The sequence below is a fragment of the Zootermopsis nevadensis genome, unplaced genomic scaffold (genome assembly GCF_977971745.1).
Source record: "Zootermopsis nevadensis isolate Lab colony 2312 unplaced genomic scaffold, Znev_1.0 Znev_ptg000021l, whole genome shotgun sequence".
Lineage (NCBI taxonomy): Eukaryota > Metazoa > Arthropoda > Insecta > Blattodea > Termopsidae > Zootermopsis > Zootermopsis nevadensis.
This window is the reverse complement of record NW_028259153.1, coordinates 6,771,650-6,793,141: the sequence shown is the minus strand read 5'-3', so window position 1 is coordinate 6,793,141 and position 21,492 is coordinate 6,771,650. Positions and strand designations below refer to the sequence as shown.

Sequence of the window (21,492 nt, the reverse complement as noted above, 5' to 3'; positions counted from 1 at the left end):
GCGGGTTTGGTTCCAGACCACCGCAATAAAGCGAGTCACGCAATTTTTTTGGTTTCCCTGTGCATATTAAAGTTATGTTTGCACTATACTGTAGTCTATTAAGTGTGCAATAGCATTAAGTCTAAAAAAAACAATGCGAGAATCACCAAAATGTGACACAGAGACACGAAGTGAGTACACGCTGTTGGAAAAATAACGCTGATAGACTTGCTCGACGCAGGGTTGCCACAAACCTTCAATTTGTAAGAAACGCAATATCTGTGCCTGTACATACATATACTCGATACAACGATATAATTTTGGTATCACCTATTTCATTTTCAGTATCTGAATTCTTCCTTGAAATGCTGTTGCATTTTTTCACTCTCCAAAACAAATTGTGTAATTCATCAATAAGCCAACTTCATTCCAAAACTAGCCAAGTGCCCGGTCAGAGAACTCTCATATACCATGCACATTTTAATTTTCAAGCAACAGACATCAAACCCTGTCCGTATTTCATGAAAGTGTCCATAAAAAATACATTTTTAAGAATATTTTAAATAATGCAATTAAATATGATGAGATAATAAAACATACTGGGAACCATGTCATATCAGAGTTGAACTCTTATTCTAAACAGCGTTTAATATATAAATCTACTTTAAGTGGTGCAAATTACACACATGAAAAACAACTGTTTTACATTTGCAATGCCAAAAGAGTATGGTTCTAATAATAATAATATGAGAAATAATCAATAAGATTAAAGACATTTTAAAAGTAAACACCAAAGGAACTTTAGGTGAAAAATTAGTATGTCATTTGGTAAAAGGTTTTCAGAAAACACAACCCAAGTTGTGTCTCACTGGTCAATATATGGCAAAGTCTTTAGAAATAAATGCTTTTGTTCTACAATCCTAATGGCATGTATCACATAATATGGATATTTTATTTTGCCAACTGAAGACTTTTACGGAATCGCACGAACTTCATAGATGTATTAAAACACGTATAGCTTCTGCACCATAAGAATTATCTTCAAAGATGTAACCGAACTGACCATACGTCACTTTTAAAGTTATACTTTATCAACATTTTGAATATTGATTGTTAGTTCTCCCATTTAGTGAAATGCAGAAAACAGACAACCATACAGAATCTCTGGTTTTGTATCCCTCGACAAAGCACAGTACATGAGATAACACAAATAGTTAAGTTCATGAAAGTAATTCACTTACATCGCTCTCAGCAAATCCATGAATTTATAAAGTACAAATAGAAGGTTCTAAATGGTTTTTCTCTGCACTTGAGAACCCAGTGCTGAAACTTCCTTCTCGTATAAAATATTATGTATCGTGCCAGAACTCAGTGTAACTCTTCAGTTAAACAGTTAATTCACTCCTAACTCTCTCCTGTCGTACTGAGTTTCCGAAACTTGTCCGTCACCTAGTAATCTGAACAGAACACACAATTTCAGAAACTGCACATTCCATCCCTACGTAAAAAAGTGGGGAAAGTCTTCTTAGCTGGGTTCAGTAGAAAGACGTACTATCAGTCACTAAAGATTAGTCTGAACAGGATCAGGAGAATGTAAAAAAATTGATGTAAGATTTGAGGTTTTCACAGCGGCGAGTATGAAGATTTCCGTCTTCTGGGTTGTTGCGCTGTGTAGTCTGGTCGATGTTTACCAACGTTTCAGAGGTCATACTGCCTCCGTCATCAGGGCGATGAGTATGAAGATTTCTGTCTTCTGGGTTGTTGCGCTGTGTAGTCTGGTCGATGTTTACCAACGTTTCAGAGGTCATACTGCCTCCGTCATCAGGGCGATGAGTATGAAGATTTCTGTCTTCTGGGTTGTTGCGCTGTGTAGTCTGGTCGATGTTTACCAACGTTTCAGAGGTCATACTGCCTCCGTCATCAGGGCGATGAGTATGAAGATTTCTGTCTTCTGGGTTGTTGCGCTGTGTAGTCTGGTCGATGTTTACCAACGTTTCAGAGGTCATACTGCCTCCGTCATCAGGGCGATGAGTATGAAGATTTCTGTCTTCTGGGTTGTTGCGCTGTGTAGTCTGGTCGATGTTTACCAACGTTTCAGAGGTCATACTGCCTCCGTCATCAGGGCGATGAGTATGAAGATTTCTGTCTTCTGGGTTGTTGTGCTGTGTAGTCTGGTCGATGTTTACCAACGTTTCGGAGGTCATACTGCCTCCATCATCAGGACGAGTTTTGAAATTTTCACAGCGGCGTGTATCAAGATTTCTGTCTTCTGGGTTGTTGCGCTGTGTAGTCTGGTCGATGGTTACCAACGTTTCAGAGGTCATACTGCCTCCATCATCAGGACGAGTTTTGAAATTTTCACAGCGGAGAGGCTGAAGATTTCTGTTTTCTGGGTTGTTGTGCTGTGTAGTCTGGTCGATGTTTACCAACGTTTCGGAGGTCATACTGCCTCCATCATCAGGACGAGTTTTGAAATTGTTACAGCGGAGAGTCTGAAGATTTCTGTCTTCTACACAGAACAACCCAGAAGACAAAAATCTTTTAAAAAATTACATTACAACACCACTTCTCCTTCTCAGAAAATAAATATAGTTATACAGTTCCCATAAGTAACGTAGGACTGAACTTGATTATTACAGTAACATCTAACAGTGGATGAGTTATAACAGACTGATTGCTATAAACAGATGACCAAATGTTTTATGCTAATATTTTTTTTTACTGTTTGTGACATGTCCAGCCTCCATCACTAAGCATTATAGGTCAGGGATAACTATATATACAACTTGCCTTTACATTAAAGACTGTGCATGTCACTCACAGATTGTATTTATGAATTTTATTGAGAATAAAAACAGCAAAACTGTTCCTAAAAATCATTCAAGTACGTGTGTAATGGTGAATTAGTAAGTTCTTTTGGATGTAAGGACCGTGTCTCCTACTTTTATCATCCATTCAGCACAGATTACACATAATCCAGCTGGCCATATTTTGAAGTTGCTTACTGTTAAACCATTTACCTAGTATTAAATTCCTATAGTACAGGAGTTTGAAACCAATATTATTCTAAGACAAAGACTAAATATTATTTAGGTAAGCTTTGGTAATGTTAATATATAAGTAACTTGTTCTTTCTAAGTTTGTATTTTTAAAAACACAACATGTAATTATAAGGATTTCATTACGAAGTAACACTAAAAATGAGAGAAAATGTGCATGTATGTGAGAGAGACTCGAGATTCTCATAGCAGTGCGGATGATGATGATCCAGGCTGTGATACAAGTCTTCATGCCATCAAAACTTAGTTCAATAACAAACAATTTGGAGTTATATTTGAAATAAGAAATGTAAATATTCTTTGTTAAGTTGACTTCAAAGATATTAACTGAAAAAAGACTGTCTTCTTAAGAATTATATGTTATGTAAGACTTGAGGTTCTCACAGCGGTGAGTATGAAGATATCCGTCTTCTGGGTTATTGCGCTGTGTAGTCTGGTCGATGTTAACCAACGTTTCAAAGGTCATACTGCCTCCGTCATCAGGGCGATGAGTATGAAGATTTCTGTCTTCTGGGTTGTTGCGCTGTGTAGTCTGGTCGATCTTTACCCACTCTTCAGAGGTCATACTGCCTCCGTCATCAGGGCGATGAGTATGAAGATTTCTGGCTTCTGGGTTGTTGCGCTGTGTAGTCTGGTCGATGTTTACCAACGTTTCAGTGGTCATACTGCCTCCGTCATCAGGGCAGTATGACCTCTGAAACGTTGGTTAACATCGACCAGACTACACAGCGCAACAACCCAGAAGACGGATATCTTAAATTATATGTTACTTTACAAAATCACAATTGCCAACCACTCAATGTATGCAAACCTCATTGGTCAATTCCTTCTCTGGGAACCCAGGTGCTAAAATAAATGTCAGTCACTCAGACATACATAACACATTTAATCATGAAGCTCTCCCCCACCCCAGAATTTAGTTTTCTGATCTTTTTGTTTTGTTCCGCGCCTCAGCTTGCTCGGTTCTACGTGTATGCGGCCCGATACAACGCGAAGTTTCGCGGATGCCAGGAAGCCTCCGGGCTCGAAGATTTCCACCTGTGGGTGTTGATTTGCACAGTGGGTGTCAGCGTAGGATGTGCAATTATTGGAATAAAAAACATTAATAATTAATGTGTATACAATCCAACAAATATTGTAGAAAAAAAATGTAAAAATATATATAAAAACTAAAATTATAAATTATATATGACGAGTTTTATTAATTAACACAAAAAATGAACTTTCAATTTTTGAAGAATTATACAGCTTGGCCATCAGGTCGTAGTTTGATTGTCGCTTCATTAGCCGAAACCTTTTGGTTACCGCTGTCATGTCACATGACAATTATTATTTGCTCTCTGTTTATAACAGTTACTAAACTTTTAGTTGTGCTTATATGAACAGAACAATTTCTCTTTAATGCAGCATTTGTTTAAAATATAGATTTCACTACAAACAAAACTTTATCTTCAGCCACCAAAAAATATCTAGTCTTTAAAATGTCAATCACAAATCATGAGCAAACTCACTGTTTGGATATGTTTAAAAACTTATGAGCTGAGACCTGGAATCAAAACTTCCAAATGCGAGGAATGAATACCTAACCCCAAATGTACAAGCATTATAACTTACCGCCTTGCTGAGCACATCAATCTCTCAAATTTACCACTAGCACAGAAAATATCCTATCAGCTCCAATCACTGTGTGCCATACTCTCATACCAACAAAACGTAATTACAGGTAGCCCTCGATTTGCGTTGATTCAGAATAACGCCTATTTTGAAACCAGAAAGTCAAAAAGTGAAAGAAATATATTTTACTATTATTTAAAACGTTTTATAATGTTTCACGTACTAATTCTTATACTAATTCGTAATTCTTACATCGCTGATTTTGAATAAAAATTATAAATACAGTCATCTCTGCAATTACGTAAGTTTCGTTAACGCGGATTTGCTCCAATGAGATCGATGAATCGGTAAAAGCTGTTTGTGAAATACGAACTTTTGCATATGCGAGTTTGCTCTTATGCAATTTCATTCCTGGCGCTTTAAACTTTCAAAGGACTAATTTAATCTTTGTGGAGGCCCCGGGGTTGTTTTTACCACGCGATTTTCTATAGGTCGGCGTCCTACATGAATGCAACTATCGCATAACAGCAGAGATGATTGTACACATCAATGACATGAAAGTATTGCAGTCAGTCGCGGGGATCAACGAATTGCCGATTGTAAGTGTACAAAATATATTTTTTAAATTCCCTTTATTTTATTTATGATATTTCAGAGCTTTAAATGTATTTCCAAAATATTTCTCGTCAATGTTTGGGTGCTCGGAACGCGTGTCATTGACTTACCATTGATTTACATTATAAAAGAGGTTCAATTTACGCCGATTCCGATTACGCCGGTTAGTCGAGGAACACATCCCCGGCGTAAATCGAGGGCTACCTGTACTTACATTGTCACTGACTCACTTATTACTTTGTAACGAGTACTTATTAAACGCTAAACAAACCACACCCACATGTGTAACACCACCTCTAATTAACAAAATCATTTCAGAAACAGTCACTACTCACCTCCATTAACAATACCTAACCTTAAATTTCAATATGCTATGACCCATATATTCACTAGAAATCATAAAATTCTCAAATGTGCCACAGCCACAACCTCCACTCAATGCACACAGCGAATTACATTGACACTTATTCACCAAATTCAGGCAAACAGTTTTAACTCGCAAGTGTTCGAAAATGAAATTCGAGGTTTTCTAGGGAGCAAAAGATTAAGACAAATCTGCGTCCTCAATCTTATACCCTGAAGATGGCATCAGATAAAATACTGTCAACTTCCTGAGGAAGGAGCAGTGCCATGAAGTTACTTATTTGATTAACTGAATGGTTAAATTTTGATTAACAGTTTAGTTTATTAGGTATTTAATTTGTCTCTTAACCAGTTAGTATGAGTATAAGCGTCTTCCCGGATGTTACGCGGTGAAGTCTAGTAGAAACTGACTGAAAGGAGAAATCACACGCACTGATGGTGGAGGCAGCAAGCTCCTCCGTAACGTCGTTGAAATTCTATCAGAATACATGGCGCAACATCCCACATCTAAGACATTCAAGAAGCAATACATGTGTGTACAACAACAGAGTTATGGTTCCCAACCAACTGCCCGCTGACGCCATACGGTACGAGAGCCATTTTAAAATGTATGCTTCTTCAAGAATCCTAAAGGGGATGCAGCTGATCGTAAAGTTTATCAACTTTGAATTCAAATTTAAATTATGTGACACACCAACCACCTGGTGCCACCTTCGAGACACAAACGTGCTGAGTGTGCACGAGTGCGCCATTAAGTATCACCTGTGTCTAAGGAGACGACGTATGACGTCAGTTGGAGATTAAGGCAATCATGAGAGGGCTGGTATATAAGCTAGTGGAGGAGCTGTGTGCCTCATCTTGAGCTTGAAGCAACACCACCAAGATGTCTGCTGTTCAACTGCTCGTCGTCCTCTTCGTGGTTGCGACATCCTGCCACGACGTAGTAAGGTGAGTTCTAGAAGAAATGAAAATACTGTTAGAATTTAAACTGAGGGAATTAAGCAATTAACAAGTATTAAGAAAGGCACTCGGCAAATGAAACTGAGAAGTTCAGACACACGTAGAACGAACTAAATACGGTGAGGGTATCTGTCGACTATGCAGCCAGCACGGCCTTTCGCAGTCCCAGGGGCACAGCCACCGGCGGACTTCGACACATATTTACCTGAACACACTGAGAAATTACACGAACACCAGCGGAGAAAATCAGAGCACGAGGTGATATTCAAATCGCGCAACCCCTTCCCGTATAAAGTTCAACAGCGTTATTGCTTAGATCAATCTTTCTATATAAAAAAGGAAATCTTGTGAAACATCACGGATTGATCTAGAATTCTCATCATTTAAAATGTCCAACAATTCTGACTATTTCCATCGTCAGGGCGACTGCTTGTCTGCAATTCGACAGTCGGTACTTAGTACGGTCTTCCACAAAGAGAGGGCAGGGATTTCCTTTCGGACGTAACCCTTTGCAAGTTACGCACGACAAATATCGTTAGAAGTACTGACTTTTCCAATCTGGGTTTGTCAGGTGAATAAGATCAGAAAAATAAACGTGATCGCCATCTCTCAACATTTAAGCTAACTATTCGGGCTTTTTAATAGCATAAAGTACATGTTATCACGAACAGAAAATGGTTTTTAACAGAAGCAGAATGGAAAGTGTTAAATTCTACGATTACAGCAATCCAGCCGCTTTAAACATTTACTCAGAAAGAAAGCGAGGGATGTTTTTCGGGCATGCCATAGTCTAATGGAGAAACAGCGAAAAAAAGAGTAATTTGTTATGAAAGTGTCGGGAAAAACAGTACGACATGAGTGGAAAAGAACGCACGCAGCTCCAAACTCTTGTGTTCTTGTTTTCTGTCCAAACAGGGTTCCTTTACAACAAGTAGTTTTTCGGGGCGCCGAAAAACACCAGATTATAGCAGTAGATGGCACCACAGAGGAAGGGATAATGGCTCCCAAAGTAAGTAGATACAAAGCGTAGCATCCACAGGGCAGAGCCCCCATGTCTTTTGCGTGGCCTCGTCTGTCATGTAGCCCTAAGTCGTGTTCCCGTGTCTTCAAGAGGTCGCCACGGAATCCTGTCGCGAGACTGATTCGGGGTGGTCAAACTTTTCTCTTACCTCAGGCCACAAATAATTTTCCCTTTCGACTGAGGTCCAAGGAACCCCCTCCTAGCAACATTTGTAAAAACTGATCAATAAATAAATTATCCTTTACAAAATTTATCCAGAAATGAAAAATTAACATGGCGTATGATCAAACATAATGTGAAGACATTACAAGAATTTAACAGCAATTCATTTGTTTTTACCCTTCGACTTTTATTTCAGATCGGACTTCTAGGGCAGATCTACCTAGGGACTCCTCCCCAGGGGTTCAGGGTGCTGATGGACACGGGTTCGTCCGACCTGTACGTCGGGTCCGTCGAAATGTGCAAGTCGACTCCGCATTACTGCAGTACGTAGCCAAACTCGTTGAAACTCTGAACACAATCTTCGCAGCTCAGCGGGAAGTGACGCCCCATTCTGTCACGGGACAAATCTGTTGCCTCAGCAAATGCTGAAGATATTACTGATCTTCTCGATGGACATGCGTGTCTTCCGGGTGTGAACTGAATACACAGACACAACGAGTTTCGAAGAAGGGCGAGTGAGCAATGCCTGGGAACTTTCACAGGCAATACTTCTCCCCCCCCCCCCCCCAAAGATATAACGTCTATCCTCTCTCCGTCTCAACCCCAGGAAATCGGGCGAAAGAGCGAAACTCTTCAGGAACGCTGTGGCAAAGTCCCCTCACTTACAAGAGTCCATTTTGAATTAATAATCATACCAAACGAATATTATACGTTTGTACATGTGATAAAATGAAGGGAGATTTAGTCGGGGACATTCAGAGTAAATACACACACTGGCAGATAATATCGTGTACTTGCTCATTCGGTTTCAAAGAGCGCTGTTTCAACGACAAGAGTTACGTAACAATGAAACGAATTATTATATTTTTCGGAATTAGAGAGAGAGACAAGAACGCGGTCGTAGGCTATTCTAAGTTTCTTTCCCAGATTTAGACCGGAATAACTCAGTTAAATTACGAACAACGTAAACACGGACCACGATTTTTCTCGGCAAATAAATTGTGAGGATGTGCGTAGAACTGACGTGGACTCCAGAGTCGGGCTCTTTCTAGGTGACAGGCCCAAGTTTCTCGTTAATCCGCGCGTTTCTCTTGTGCTGCAGAGTACCACGACGTCTTCAGGGCGGACCTGTCAGACACGTACCACCTGGAAAAGCAGTACGGAAACATCTCCCTGTCGTACGCCGAGATAAAAGTGTACGGTCCTGTTGCCATGGATACGCTGACAGTGAGTATGAATCATCAACCCTCGTACTCAGTTCAGAAAATCCAGGATCCAGTTGTTAACAAGTTTGCATAGCAATTTAAGTGTTCACTGGTGAAAACGACAATTATTTTCGAAAAAAAATAAATAAATTGGTCTCCTGTGCATAAGATTGCAGCATCTGATACAGACGCCATAATCAGTGACATAAGCTATTTCACGGAGGTCAGAAGTTTTCGCTACGGCGATAGTGTAGAAAGCGGTCTTCTGAGTTGTGGACGCCGGAGAAATGCATTGCCTCGGCATTCCACCTTGGTCACCAGGTACAAGACTACAAGGCGTCACAATATGGAAAGACAAATTTCCAAGATATTTAATTCACAAAAATGTTTCAATTTACCATGGAAGCGAATGTGACATGACAGTATTATTGAAAAATGTAATTCTAGAAACATTTTCTGCAAGCACAAGCCTTCGAGAGAAAGAAAGGCCACATGTAAAGCGAAAAAAAGTACACAAGAAACCCACGAACACAAATCACGAAGTGGCAACTGGGTATTAAACATGTACGCTGTTCAGCTGTTTCACACAGCTCACAGGGCGCATAAGAGGTGCGATCGGAAAGTTTCTAGACTGTGTCAATAGAGGGCGAACCGGATGTAGTACGAGCTTCTGCCGCTAAGAGGTTGGGCCTACATTCATAGTGAATCAGTGTGCCAGCCGGCATCATCGAATTAGCATTTGTTTCTTAGTTACGGGCGTTTTGGTAGTGCATTACACCGACCCTCCTGCGATTTCGGAATGGCGTGTGCATCAAATTTTGCCAAAGACCCGCCAAAACGCCTACGGAAACCTATGAAATGCTAAAGCAAGCATTTGGGGAGTCCGCAATGGGTCGTGCACAAACTTTTGTGTGGCATTCACGTTTTAAAAATGGCCGAACATCTGTCGATGATGACGAGCGTTCTGGACGAACATCTTCGAGCACAATGCCCGAAAATGTTACGACGATTCGGCAGGCCATTCACGAAGATCGACATCGTACCATTAACGACGTGTGCGACATTGTTGGGATAGGCTATGGGACCTGTCAGCTGATTCTAAAGGAAGAACTCCACATGCGACGCATCCTGTCTGAGGACCAGAAGCAGAATCGACTTCTCGTTTGTCAGGAGCTCAAAGATCTTGCAAGAACCGACCCCAACTTCCTTTCTAAGCTCCGTGTGACTTCTTCCTCTTCCCAAAGATGAAAATTCAGCTAAAGGGAATGAGATTTGAGACGATAGAAGAGATTCAGGCAGAATCGCAGATGGTGCTTGACAGGCTGACAAAGAAAGATTTCCAGGGATGCTTCCAGGCTTGGCAGCGGCGCTGGGATCGTTGTCTTCACTCCCAGGGGAACTACTTCGAGGGTGATGGATGAATTTAATACCTGAGATAAGTGTACGGGTTTTCATAGGCGCAGTCTTGAAACTTTCCGATCGCACCTCGTACAAGTCGCAATCCATGAGTTACAGGTGGGAGGAATCCGCATCCCAGACGTCGCGTTCGTGCCAGCGAACGGTTTCTACCAAGCCTACCACCTAAAAGCCCCAGTTGACGGCATTTTGGGTCTGTCCTTCCATGAAGGGTCCCAAGACCCCTCGCGGGCCACCCCCAACAACAACTTGATCCGGGAGCCTACGTTCTCGCTGTACATCAAGAAGTGAGTAGCCTCCGCATAAACTTGTGCGTGTGCAATGTCCATACGGTCACCCGAGCACACTTTAAGACTCGGAGGTACTTGTTGCTTCATGGATGTACTAACAAGAGAAAATCTCTTATGCACTGTAAAGGGACGGTCAAGAGGGAAGCGAGCTGATCCTCGGTGGCTCGGACCCGAAGCTGTACATCGGGAACCTGAAATACGTGAACATCATCTCGAAGGATGCGTTAATGGTCGGACTGGACAGGTAACGTGGCAGCAGTCTAATGAGATCTGGGGTTCAGAGGGCAGGTGTGCTCTGGACCACGATTCACTTCTCGCCTGTGTTTCAGTTTTGCGGTCGATGGCGTCGAAATCTTTGGAGCAGACAAGTACGACGCTGTCGTGGACACTGGTAACACTGCCATCTACGTCCCTCGCCTCCTGTACTACCAACTGCCAAAACAACTCGCTGTGAACGGGGTACGTCAACCTCAAAAACAAAGTTCAACATAATTGGCATAGTAACTTAAATGAGGCCACGACCTCTTCCTTTCATTCCACTCCAATTTTTTATTCAGAGTCATCCTCTCATTCGGCGCTATATGCTCTTAGATAATTAAAAGGTATCGTTAAATAAACTATAAATAATATAAACTTCTTAGAGTTGACAGCCTCCAGCCTACTGATTACATTACCCTAAATTACAATGTAATTTGTATTGTCTTAACAACGTCGTGATTTTCACTGCGCTTGTCGTGTAGTCTGGACTAAGGATGTAAGAAATGCAAAATGAATTTTAACTCAGACCTCTGTTTCTTCAGCAGCGGCAGCAGCTACCGTGTGATCAACTTCATGGTCTTCCAAATCTAAACTTCAGACTCGGAGGCCATGACTTCTCGTTGGAAAGAGATTTCTACGTTTCCAGGGTGAGTTATGCAACGCGACATCCAAGAGCCTCTATTTCTAGTTTCTTTAATTATATTAAAGTTTTGTCGCCTATATATTAGTAGCAGTATACATAAATGCCATTTAATGAAGTTGGCACAGGATTGTGGCTACCAGGCAGAGTTATTAAAATATTCTACTTTACAGGTTTAACATTAACATTAACTGCGGTAGTATCAGCTGTTCAGAGACCTCCCAGTAGACTACAGAAAGTTGCGGAACAATCGTCTTATGTGTTGTGCTCACTAAGCTTCCTTGTTCTCATACAGGAAGCGACGATTTAATCTTTCCCAAGCAGATTTTTATTTAAATAAATCTTCGTTTGTTAGTATTTTTCCACGGTGATTTTGAAGTCGCAAGACATGTGGTTATTGGTTCTGACGTGAACAGAACAATAAATGTACCTTAGACATCCTTAATATACGGGCAATTTGCGGGCCTACTATCACTTTCTCAAAAAATAACTCCACTCCATAGCGTGAGATGACATAAATAAGGACGGCGTACGTGTGGAGGATGTAAGAAATGCTCACACAATTTTAGTAAGAAAGCCTCGAGGAAGGATAAAACTTAAAACAAACTTTGGGAACTTGGGTGAAGGTGTGGTCTATTGTGAACACAGTAATAGACCTTGAACCAATGGCGGGGAATGTCTTGACCACTTTCTGAGCGGAAGTTCCAATGCTCTGATTTGTTGACGCAGGACGAAAGTGGCTTCTGTCAGATCTTGGTGTTCCCCACATCGGATGACGAGGACCCGTTCGTGTTGGGCGCAGTCTTCCTGCGCAAGTACTACTCAGAGTTCAAGTTGAACGACATGACCATCGGTTTCGCCCCCGCTGTGTAGATCCTGCGTAACTCTAATAAAAGAGTTTGATGCGCACTGACTTTCAGAATTCTATTCATGTAGTCGATACCCCCACCCCAACTTATCTGTGACCTGACCTCACGTCCATCTTTACCACCAACCTTCAGACACCGGAATGAACACTATTTATTTATTCTTTAAGATGGACGCTGTAAAATTCTAAGCTTTATAAGTACCTTCATTCACGAACAACTCATTGGCATGTCACTTAAATTCACCTCCATCTGAAGCTGAAAACGATACCTTCCTTCATACAACTCAAGAAGCCGTAATGAAAATAACTTTTAACACAGTTTCTTCACATCCTTCCAGACGCCAGACAAATGATTGCATGAATTACTACCGACAAGATTAAGTTTCTATGGAATTCAAGGCATAGCTGGACAGTGGTTTAAATCATACCTTCACGACAGGGAACACCAAGTAGAAATAAAATCACCCGTTCCATAACACAGCACCTACTCAAATCGGGGTGACATAAAACATGGAGTTTGTCAAGGTTCAGTACTGGTCCTATGCATTTCCTAGAACATGTCAATAATCCGCCTGCAACCATCAGCCCTCGGTCTGATGATACTAGTATTATTATTTCACATCCAGAAATCAACTACTTTCAAAATTGAATGAAGTGATTTTGAACTTAAACAAGGTAGAAAGCATTATAAACCTAAGGCAGAATTTGTAATTTGTGGTGACATTAATGTTGAATATCTTACTCAAATCTACCTCAAACAATGTCTGAACTCCCTACTAACATCCTTTAATATCATGTTAATAGACAACTTCCCCACACGATTTAAAAATTACTCCAATACTGCTACTGATAAAGTCTTTATAGACAGTTCCAGGAAAGATCATATTTCTATTGAACTAGTTATAAATGGGCTCTGTGATCATGATGCTCAACTTCTAGTTAATAATCTATCTTTAATTATCATACTTACTGGAAAAAATTCAGACGTATAAATAATTACACTATTAGGAATTTATAACATACGTAAATAATGAAAACTGGGAGTCAGTATTAAACAGACATGGTGTAGATTCAAAATTTAACACATTCCTAAATATATTCTTAATAAATTCATGTGGTTACGATCAAATATCTAAAACGTTACTAAAAAGCTGCACAGACCAGATTGGTGCTTCTCTAAGTTATCTGTGCAATCGATCTTTAGCCGTGGGAGCTATCCCAGAACGACTCAAATATTCCAAAGTTAAACCTCTGTATAAAAAAGGTGAAAAATCTTGCATGTCTAATTACAAACCAATTTCATTAATAAAGGCATTCTCTAAAATATTTGAAAAAAGTTATATATAAGACAGTAAGTGATTTCTTAATCTCAAACAACGTCTTTGCAGGTGAACAATCTCTCAACTGATAAAGCCCTGTTCAGTTTTACAGATGAAATCTTAAGTGCACTAAATAATAAAGCGCATGTTGGTGGAATATCTTGTGATCTTGCTAAAGCTTTCGATTGTGCACATCATGAATTATTACTATTAAAACTAAATTTTGATGGAATTAGAAATGCAAGGTGTCCATAAAATACTTTACAACTTCAAGACTAAAAAAAAAAAAATGATAGACAGTGTCGGACACTGCCGCAGTTATTTTCGTGAAAACGTCAATCGTGTAAACAAAATTTTTGTTTTGAATCGTTTAATTTATTTGCAACTTACATTTATTGAATACAGGGTAGTGGTATGAGAAGTAGGATACATGGCTTTGAAATTATTTGAATACCTCTTGCAAATGTCAAATCTATACAAGTTTTCCCTTGCGTGGTTGGTTTGTCCAAATCATTCACTAGTTCAAGTTTAAAGAATTTCTGAAGGTATTCACAGCCTCGTAACTTTTTGAGTTTTTGAGATACACACTTGGAGCCCATTATGAGTTGTAACATATACACTCCTCTTCAAAACAACACTTTCATTTAATAAATAAAACAAAACAAAAATTCAAAACTTCATCTATCGAACTATACCTTTCTATTACATATGAAGAAAAAATTCATAAATGTTCTTTTATATTATTTTTCCTTACAGAAAATATTAATTAATAATTAATAGTTTAACTTAGGGATATTGTATATATAATAATTTTTATAAATGATTATTTCTTAATTGGTACACATCCATACTTGACCCAGGCTCGTCAGAGTTGTCCGAGCGCGCGCTTACGTTGCCTATATTCGCGGCATTACTGCGCGTTGGTTTTGGGTCCGGGTCCGGCGTTTTCGGTGTCATTCTCTTTGGAACTTTATGGTCTACGCATTCGTGCCCGATTTTTGTAATTTTGGTTTTACTTTGCCCTCATATATCGCGACATTTTAAGAAAATCGGGAAATTTTTAAACTTTTTCACAATCACAGCCTCGTATCTTTTTGCGTTTTTGAGATACACACTTGGAGGCCAGGATGAGTTGTAAAATATAAATCTCTCTTCAAACTACACTTGTTTCACTCGGATCGGATAATTAGTCTCTGAGATATGATCCCATTAATGGACACGTGTCGAATCCGGAAAGTCGAAAATCGTGGGTTCAATTTGCGCGTGCGCAGTTCGCGACGTCCGGCCGTCACGAATGTCAGAGCTGTACTGCTACAACCTTTCATTCTTCCTCTTTAAAGCGAGACTAAGATGGCGACGCTATGTCTATTTTTAGCCGAATTATTGAAGTTTGAAATTACTTCGACAGAAACTGTCGCTCATTTGGGCGCGATTGCCTCCCCACACCCGGCATCGATTTTAAAGACGTTTTCACATCAAAAAAACAATAAGACACAAAAAACACAAGACACAACAAAATAATATAAGACAACAAAAACAATAAGACAGAGCAAAACAACACATATCACACTCAAAATAAAACAACTCATAAGATTACAAAACCATAAGGCACAACTATTTAAACACAACAGACAACCTAAAGTACATAACTTAAAAATTCAACTAGACATAAGATAGTAACAGTAATGAATTACATACGTCATGAACAGATGCACTCACATTTCATCAGGACCTTCTCTACACTTCACTACACTTATGAAGCCTTCCCATCCTCACCCCACTTTACTCCCCTTCACTGCACCCCATTTATCACTTTTCTAACCTTCTTCCTAAAAGTACTTGATGTACGAGGTGCGATCAGAAAGTTTCAAGACTGTGTCAATAGAGGGCGAACCGGATGTAGTACGAGCTTCTGCCGCTAAGGGGTTGGGCCTACATTCATAGTGAATCAGTGTGCCAGCCGGCATCATCGAATTAGCATTTGTTTCTTAGTTACGGGCGTTTTGGTAGTGCATTACACCGACCCTCCTGCGATTTCGGAATGGCGGATTTTCATGAACGCATTAAATCTTGCCAAAGACTCGCCAAAACGGCTACGGAAACCTATGAAATGCTAAAGCAAGCATTTGGGGAATCCGCAATGGGTCGTGCACAAACTTTTGTATGGCATTCACGTTTTAAAAATGGCCGAACCTCTGTCGATGATGACGAGCGTTCTGGACGACCATCTTCGAGCACAACGCCCGAAAATGTTACGAAGATTCGGCAGGCCATTCACGAAGATCGACGTCGTACCATCAACGACTTGTGCGACATTGTTGGGATAGGCTATGGGACCTGTCAGCTGATTCTAAAGAAAGAACTCCACATGCGACGCATCATGACAACGCGCCAGCGCACACCGCCCTCAAAGTTCGGCAGTTTTTGGCCTCAAACACCATGGCCGTCATCCCGCACCCTCCTTATTCGCCGTGTGACTTCTTCCTCTTCCCAAAGATGAAAATTCAGCTAAAGGGAAGGAGATTTGAGACGATAGAAGAGATTCAGGCAGAATCGCAGATGGTGCTTGACAGGCTGACAAAGAAAGATTTCCAGGGATGCTTCCAGGCATGGCAGCGGCGCTGGGATCGTTTTGTTCACTCCCAGGGGAACTACTTCGAGGGTGATGGATAAATTTAATACCTGAGATAAGTGTACGGGTTTTTATAGGCGCAGTCTTGAAACTTTCTGATCGCACCTCGTATACGCGCTATCTTTCTACGCTGTGTCAGGGTCCCAGTTCGAATCGCTCCTATGATATGCAAATTTACAAGCTTTCTTTTGCACCCGTTCTATCGCATTTATCTGTCCCTCCCTGTGAGGATACCAGCACGCAGCCCCATATTCCAGAATCGGACGCACTAGTGATGTGTAGGCTAGACTTTTAGTGTCACTATTTCCCTTTTTGAGAACGTGCATTGTAAAATGAAGTGCCTTCCAGGCTTTATTTACCGTATAATTTACTTGAGCAGCCCAGCTTAAATCGCTGCTTAAGAGTATTTTCAAGTATTTACAACTGCTCACTTCCGGAATTACTTGGTCCCGTGAAACTAACTGCCTTACACTTGCTTGGGTTAATTTTCATCGCATTTTCAACTGCCCACTACCATAGACTGTTTAGATTTATCTGCATCTTTTCTATATCTTTACTATTTATAATTTTCCTATATATTATACAGTCATCTGCAAAAGTCTAATAGTCCACTCAATTTTCCTCCAAATATCATTTACGTACGCGAGGAACAGATGTGGACCCAATACACTCCCTTGCGGTACACCTGACGTTACTCTGACTTCCTCTTATAATTGCCCTCTTATTATGTTTACACTACACTGTAGTCGATTAAGTGTGCAAAAAGACAATGTACATACCTCAATTTAATGTGATACAGAGACACGAAGTGAACACATGCTGTTGGAAAAATGGCGCCGATAGACTTGCTCGACGCAGGGTTGCACAAAACTTCAATTTTGAAAAAAACGCAATATCTGCGAAGAGCAATAAAACGAGGTATTCCTGTACACGACGTTCCGTGAGTTGGCTCTACTCCCCTCTTCATTAGTTTGGCCAATGACAACGGTTGGGATCGAACCCGAAATCTGTGAAATGCTAGGCTACTAGGTCACCGTGGTGACCGGCAAATGACTACGTTTCAAGTCCATGGATCGTTTTCTGTAAGATCCCAAGATAAAAGTCGTCATTTTAGTAACAAAATGTCACATGAGAACGGGAATCTTTAGTAGTCGTATATATCAAATACGCCTCAGATAATAAATAATGTAAACTCATGTAAGCAAGTACTCGCCAGAGATGGCTCCACTTAACGGAATCGAAGGCCTTTCCATAGTCCAAAAAGCACAGATAAACCGGAGTATCAAATTCCCTGGCCTTCTCGACTATTTGCTTTACATTTAAAAGTTGTTCGCTTCTGCCTTTACCTTTAACAAATCCAGTTCGTTCTTCAGATATTTGATGGTCTAAAAAGGCTTTTAAATGATTGTGAAGGATCTGGAGCATGACTTTGCTGGCGTGCGATATTAACGCTATTAAACCATAGCTCTCACATCTTTCATCGTTCCTTTTTATATATTGGAACAAAGTTGGATTTTGTCCAATCATCAGGCCATTTTCCTGTATTCCATGTATTTTGGCATATTTGTAGGAGGATATCTATTCCTTGGCCACCCGTGGCCTTAAGGATCTCAGAAGAGATTCCATCCGGCGCACAAGACTTCCCTTTCTTAACATAAGGACAGCAAGTACCTCATCACCACGTAGAATTTCAGGTTCTAATGTCAGACTTATGTCAGGCTCCCAGGAATCATCATCATCATTTAAATTTGGAAGAGATTTTGAGAATATAATTTCCAAACTTCCAAATTCTTCTCAATTTCTGTTACTTCTCCTTCCAAATTCTTTTCTATGACCCAAGTCTGAGGTTTAAGTTCTCTTGTCAGTCTTCTTAGTTTAGCAAAAAGATCTCTATTTTAATGGCGATTAGCATGTTCTATTTCTAAACATACGCTTCTAATGTATGTATTTTAGAATCTTCTGCAGGCCGCCTTAACATCTTTATTCAGTTTATCCAACTGCTCCCTCATTCCATGGGAGTTTCTTCCCGCTCTCAGTTCTCGTCAGATTTCTATTAGTTCGAGGGTTCTTCATGCTAGTCCAAAGATCATTTGAGGTTCCAGTCATTGTTAAAATAATAGACGACTCCAAAAGGTGATTTTCAAACGCTTCTGGATATTTTAATTCTTATCTCTTGGTTGGATAAATTTGAAATCCTTTATAGAGGATCCCTATCTTATGTTAATCAGAACATAATCGATTTTACGAGGGCGAGTCAAAAATTATCAGCACTCCAGTTATATTAATACTTTGTGGTCTGAGGGTGTGCCTGGTGCCGATATTTATCGAAGAGATTTCTGTCTTCTGGGTTGTTGCGCTGTGTAGTCTGGTCGATGTTAACCAACGTTTCAGAGGTCATACTGCCTCCGTCATCAGGGCGATGAATATGCCAATAGGGTGTGAGAAGTTGGATTTTATAGGCAGGGAAGTGAAAGGTGTAGCCTGCCCCGAGCCAATGGGAGCAGGTATGGGAGTGGACCAATGGTAGCACGTGGGCGAGGGTGGGAGAGGGAGAGATTGTAGAGAGAGAAAGGTGAGTGTAGTTGTATGGATAAAGGCCCGAGAAATCTGCGGTTGCTGAACACCGCTTCAACTTGGAGCACAAGATACAGCTAGAGGACACTGCTATCCTCTCCTCAAAAACCGGCTACATGGACCGGTTAATCAGGGAAGCCATCGAGATCGAACTTCATCCTGATAACTTTAACAGGGAAGATGGACTTCACCTGAGCCGGTCCTGGAAGCCTCTGATCCACACACTCCGAGGACTCCGAGAACGAGCAAGAGTGCGCCGCCAGAATCAACCAGACCACTAACTCGGCCCCTTTCAGGGCCTTTATCCATACAACTACACTCACCTTTCTCTCTCTACAATCTCTCCCTCTCCCACCCTCGCCCACGTGCTACCATTGGTCCACTCCCATACCTGCTCCCATTGGCTCGGGGCAGGCTACACCTTTCACTTCCCTGCCTATAAAATCCAACTTCTCACACCCTATTGGCATATTCATCGCCCTGATGACGGAGGCAGTATGACCTCTGAAACGTTGGTTAACATCGACCAGACTACACAGCGCAACAACCCAGAAGACAGAAATCTTCATATTCACCGCTGTGAGAACCTCAAGTCTTACATTTATCGAAGACTTTGTGCACAGTATGGAGAAAGTGTTTTGTCGCGAAGAAGTGTGTGTGAATGGATAGAGAAGTTTAAGGAAAGTCGCACAAGTGTCAGCCATGAAGAAGGAGCCAGGCCGTCCACGTCCACGGCTGATGACAGCATTGAGGGTGCACGTGAAATGATTCAGTCGAATAGACGAGTGACAGTGGATTATGTGGCCAATCATTTGCAAATCAGCCATGGCTCTACCTATGAAATAATCCACGACAGACTTGGATTTCAACTCACGGAAGATTCACCTATGATGAAGAATTGAAAACAGTGGATCGCAGCTCAGATTAAAACATTTTTTAATAAGGGAATGAGAAAGCTTGTTGGCAGTTGGACAAAGTGTTTTGAAAAGCAAGGAGGGTATGTCGAAAAATGATATATTTGTCTTTTCTAAAAGTTGATTAAAATAAATTATACAGCCAGAGTGCAGATAATTTTTGACTCACCCTCGTATTTCGCTGTCGGTCTCCGGGGTTGCTGCAACTGTACAAATGTCACTTGTGATGTTGAAATAGAGGGTTGGCAACTGTAAGATTATTGTCGATTGCAAACTGGAGGAGGCGTTCGCCTCTGGAATTTCTCTCATCCATCGCAAATATTTCAGCCGCTGAGCGTGCATGGCTCTCCAATTTAGTCACACCGATTTTTGCATTAACGTCACCCATGACTATTGTGACCTCACGACTTCGAATAGATGATGAGGTCTTTCCCATATGTTGTTAAGAAATCTTCTATTGCTTCGTCTTCTGCACTTTGTGTTGGCGCATAGACTTGAAATGTATTTATGGTAGCCGACTTTGCCTCAATTATTCGGTCGTTCACTGGGTTGTAGCCATTGACATATTTATTTAAAATATTAGGAATCACAATAGCGACTCCGTTGCGGCTATATTTCAGCGCAAAATGAGAAATAAACTCAGTGATGTTCAGATTTAAAATGACCATAATTCCTCCAGTGCGTCTCACTTAAAGCAGCAATCGATATGTTGTATCTAACCAATTCACATAAAACTGTGTAGAGAATTCCGGGAGGCACGAGTCCTCTGACATTCCATTTGGAGGTTTTATGAGTTTCTCTTCTTCTTCTTCTTCCAGGAATCCATTTCGCATGTGCTGCCTGGTTACCTACACGCACATGCTCAGTAGAAAATTTCTCAACCCGCTTCCTAGACCCGCAGTGACGCCGATCGTCAGTCGGATCCCTCGACAGAAACAAGATCCTCATCGGCTTTTCTGCTCGTTTTGGTGTTCATGTGGTCCATAGTGCAGTGAGGCCACTCTCTCTCTTGTGTTGGAGCCATTAAAGCCATAAGGGCCATGCCTTCAACTTATCGACACCAGGCCGAAAAAAGAGTCAGTCGCCTTTCGCCCTGGCTCGATACTGATCCCGCCGCTGTCCAACATCAGATGCAATGTCCCAACTAACTAGGGACGTGGACGTTGACACCAATGTTTCGTCGCGGTCCTGAGTAATTAACCTGCACTATTAACTCTTAGCTCACTCAGCTGCTTCTCAGATTATCCGAGGCACCTCAGTAAACCCCTTACTCTCGTTTGTTATCTGGGGTTTTCACCCAATCTTCAAGTGAGTTACTCAGCTTAACAGGATGGACCACGTGAAGATGAGAGTCAGAGTTGAAGTTAGAGGCCAGTGTATTTCTCTGACCCGTGTCTGGCATTAAACGGAGACATTATTTTATGCTCTCAGTAATGGAATAATTTGTTTTAGTCACGTGATATAAGGACAAAGGACGGAGAATTTGAACGCAAGAACGCCAACAAATCCACACCCCGACAACTTGTTGATTCGTTTGATTTGTTGTTGGAAGTGAAAGCTGACCATTTGAGAAATAATGAAGACGGCGGCGTAGCTTTAAGTT

The 21,492-nt window shown here is 41.0% G+C and overlaps 2 protein-coding genes across 3 annotated transcripts in view; one reads left to right on the top strand and one right to left on the bottom strand.

The window, feature by feature from the left end:
* Nucleotides 1-21,492, bottom strand: part of LOC110838292 (kelch-like protein 10) — a 172,696-nt gene that overhangs the window by 81,667 nt on the left and 69,537 nt on the right. The window lies entirely within an intron of this gene.
* Nucleotides 6,426-13,001, top strand: LOC147873153 (cathepsin E-B-like). Of its 2 annotated transcripts, none has more exons than XM_087352543.1 (9): nucleotides 6,426-6,578; nucleotides 7,506-7,599; nucleotides 7,970-8,096; nucleotides 8,876-9,000; nucleotides 10,494-10,681; nucleotides 10,812-10,928; nucleotides 11,014-11,143; nucleotides 11,488-11,589; nucleotides 12,312-13,001. In XM_087352543.1, the coding sequence occupies exons 1-9, from the start codon at nucleotides 6,514-6,516 to the stop codon at nucleotides 12,453-12,455; spliced, it is 1,092 nt and encodes a 363-aa protein (XP_087208669.1). In that variant the 5' UTR covers nucleotides 6,426-6,513; the 3' UTR covers nucleotides 12,456-13,001. The 2 variants fall into 2 exon arrangements, with proteins under 2 accessions (XP_087208669.1, XP_087208667.1); XM_087352541.1 differs by having other exon boundaries at nucleotides 6,427-6,578; nucleotides 11,485-11,589; nucleotides 12,312-12,972.

What these genes read in the sequence shown, in the direction of transcription:
- LOC147873153 (XM_087352541.1), top strand. Translation starts at nt 6,514, where the DNA reads ATGTCTGCTGTTCAACTGCTCGTCGTCCTCTTCGTGGTTGCGACATCC. An exon ending in TTAATGGTCGGACTGGACAG is followed by an intron (nt 10,929 to 11,013) that starts GTAACGTGGCAG and finishes CCTGTGTTTCAG; the next exon opens with TTTTGCGGTCGATGGCGTCG. An exon ending in GAGATTTCTACGTTTCCAGG is followed by an intron (nt 11,590 to 12,311) that starts GTGAGTTATGCA and finishes TTGTTGACGCAG; the next exon opens with GACGAAAGTGGCTTCTGTCA.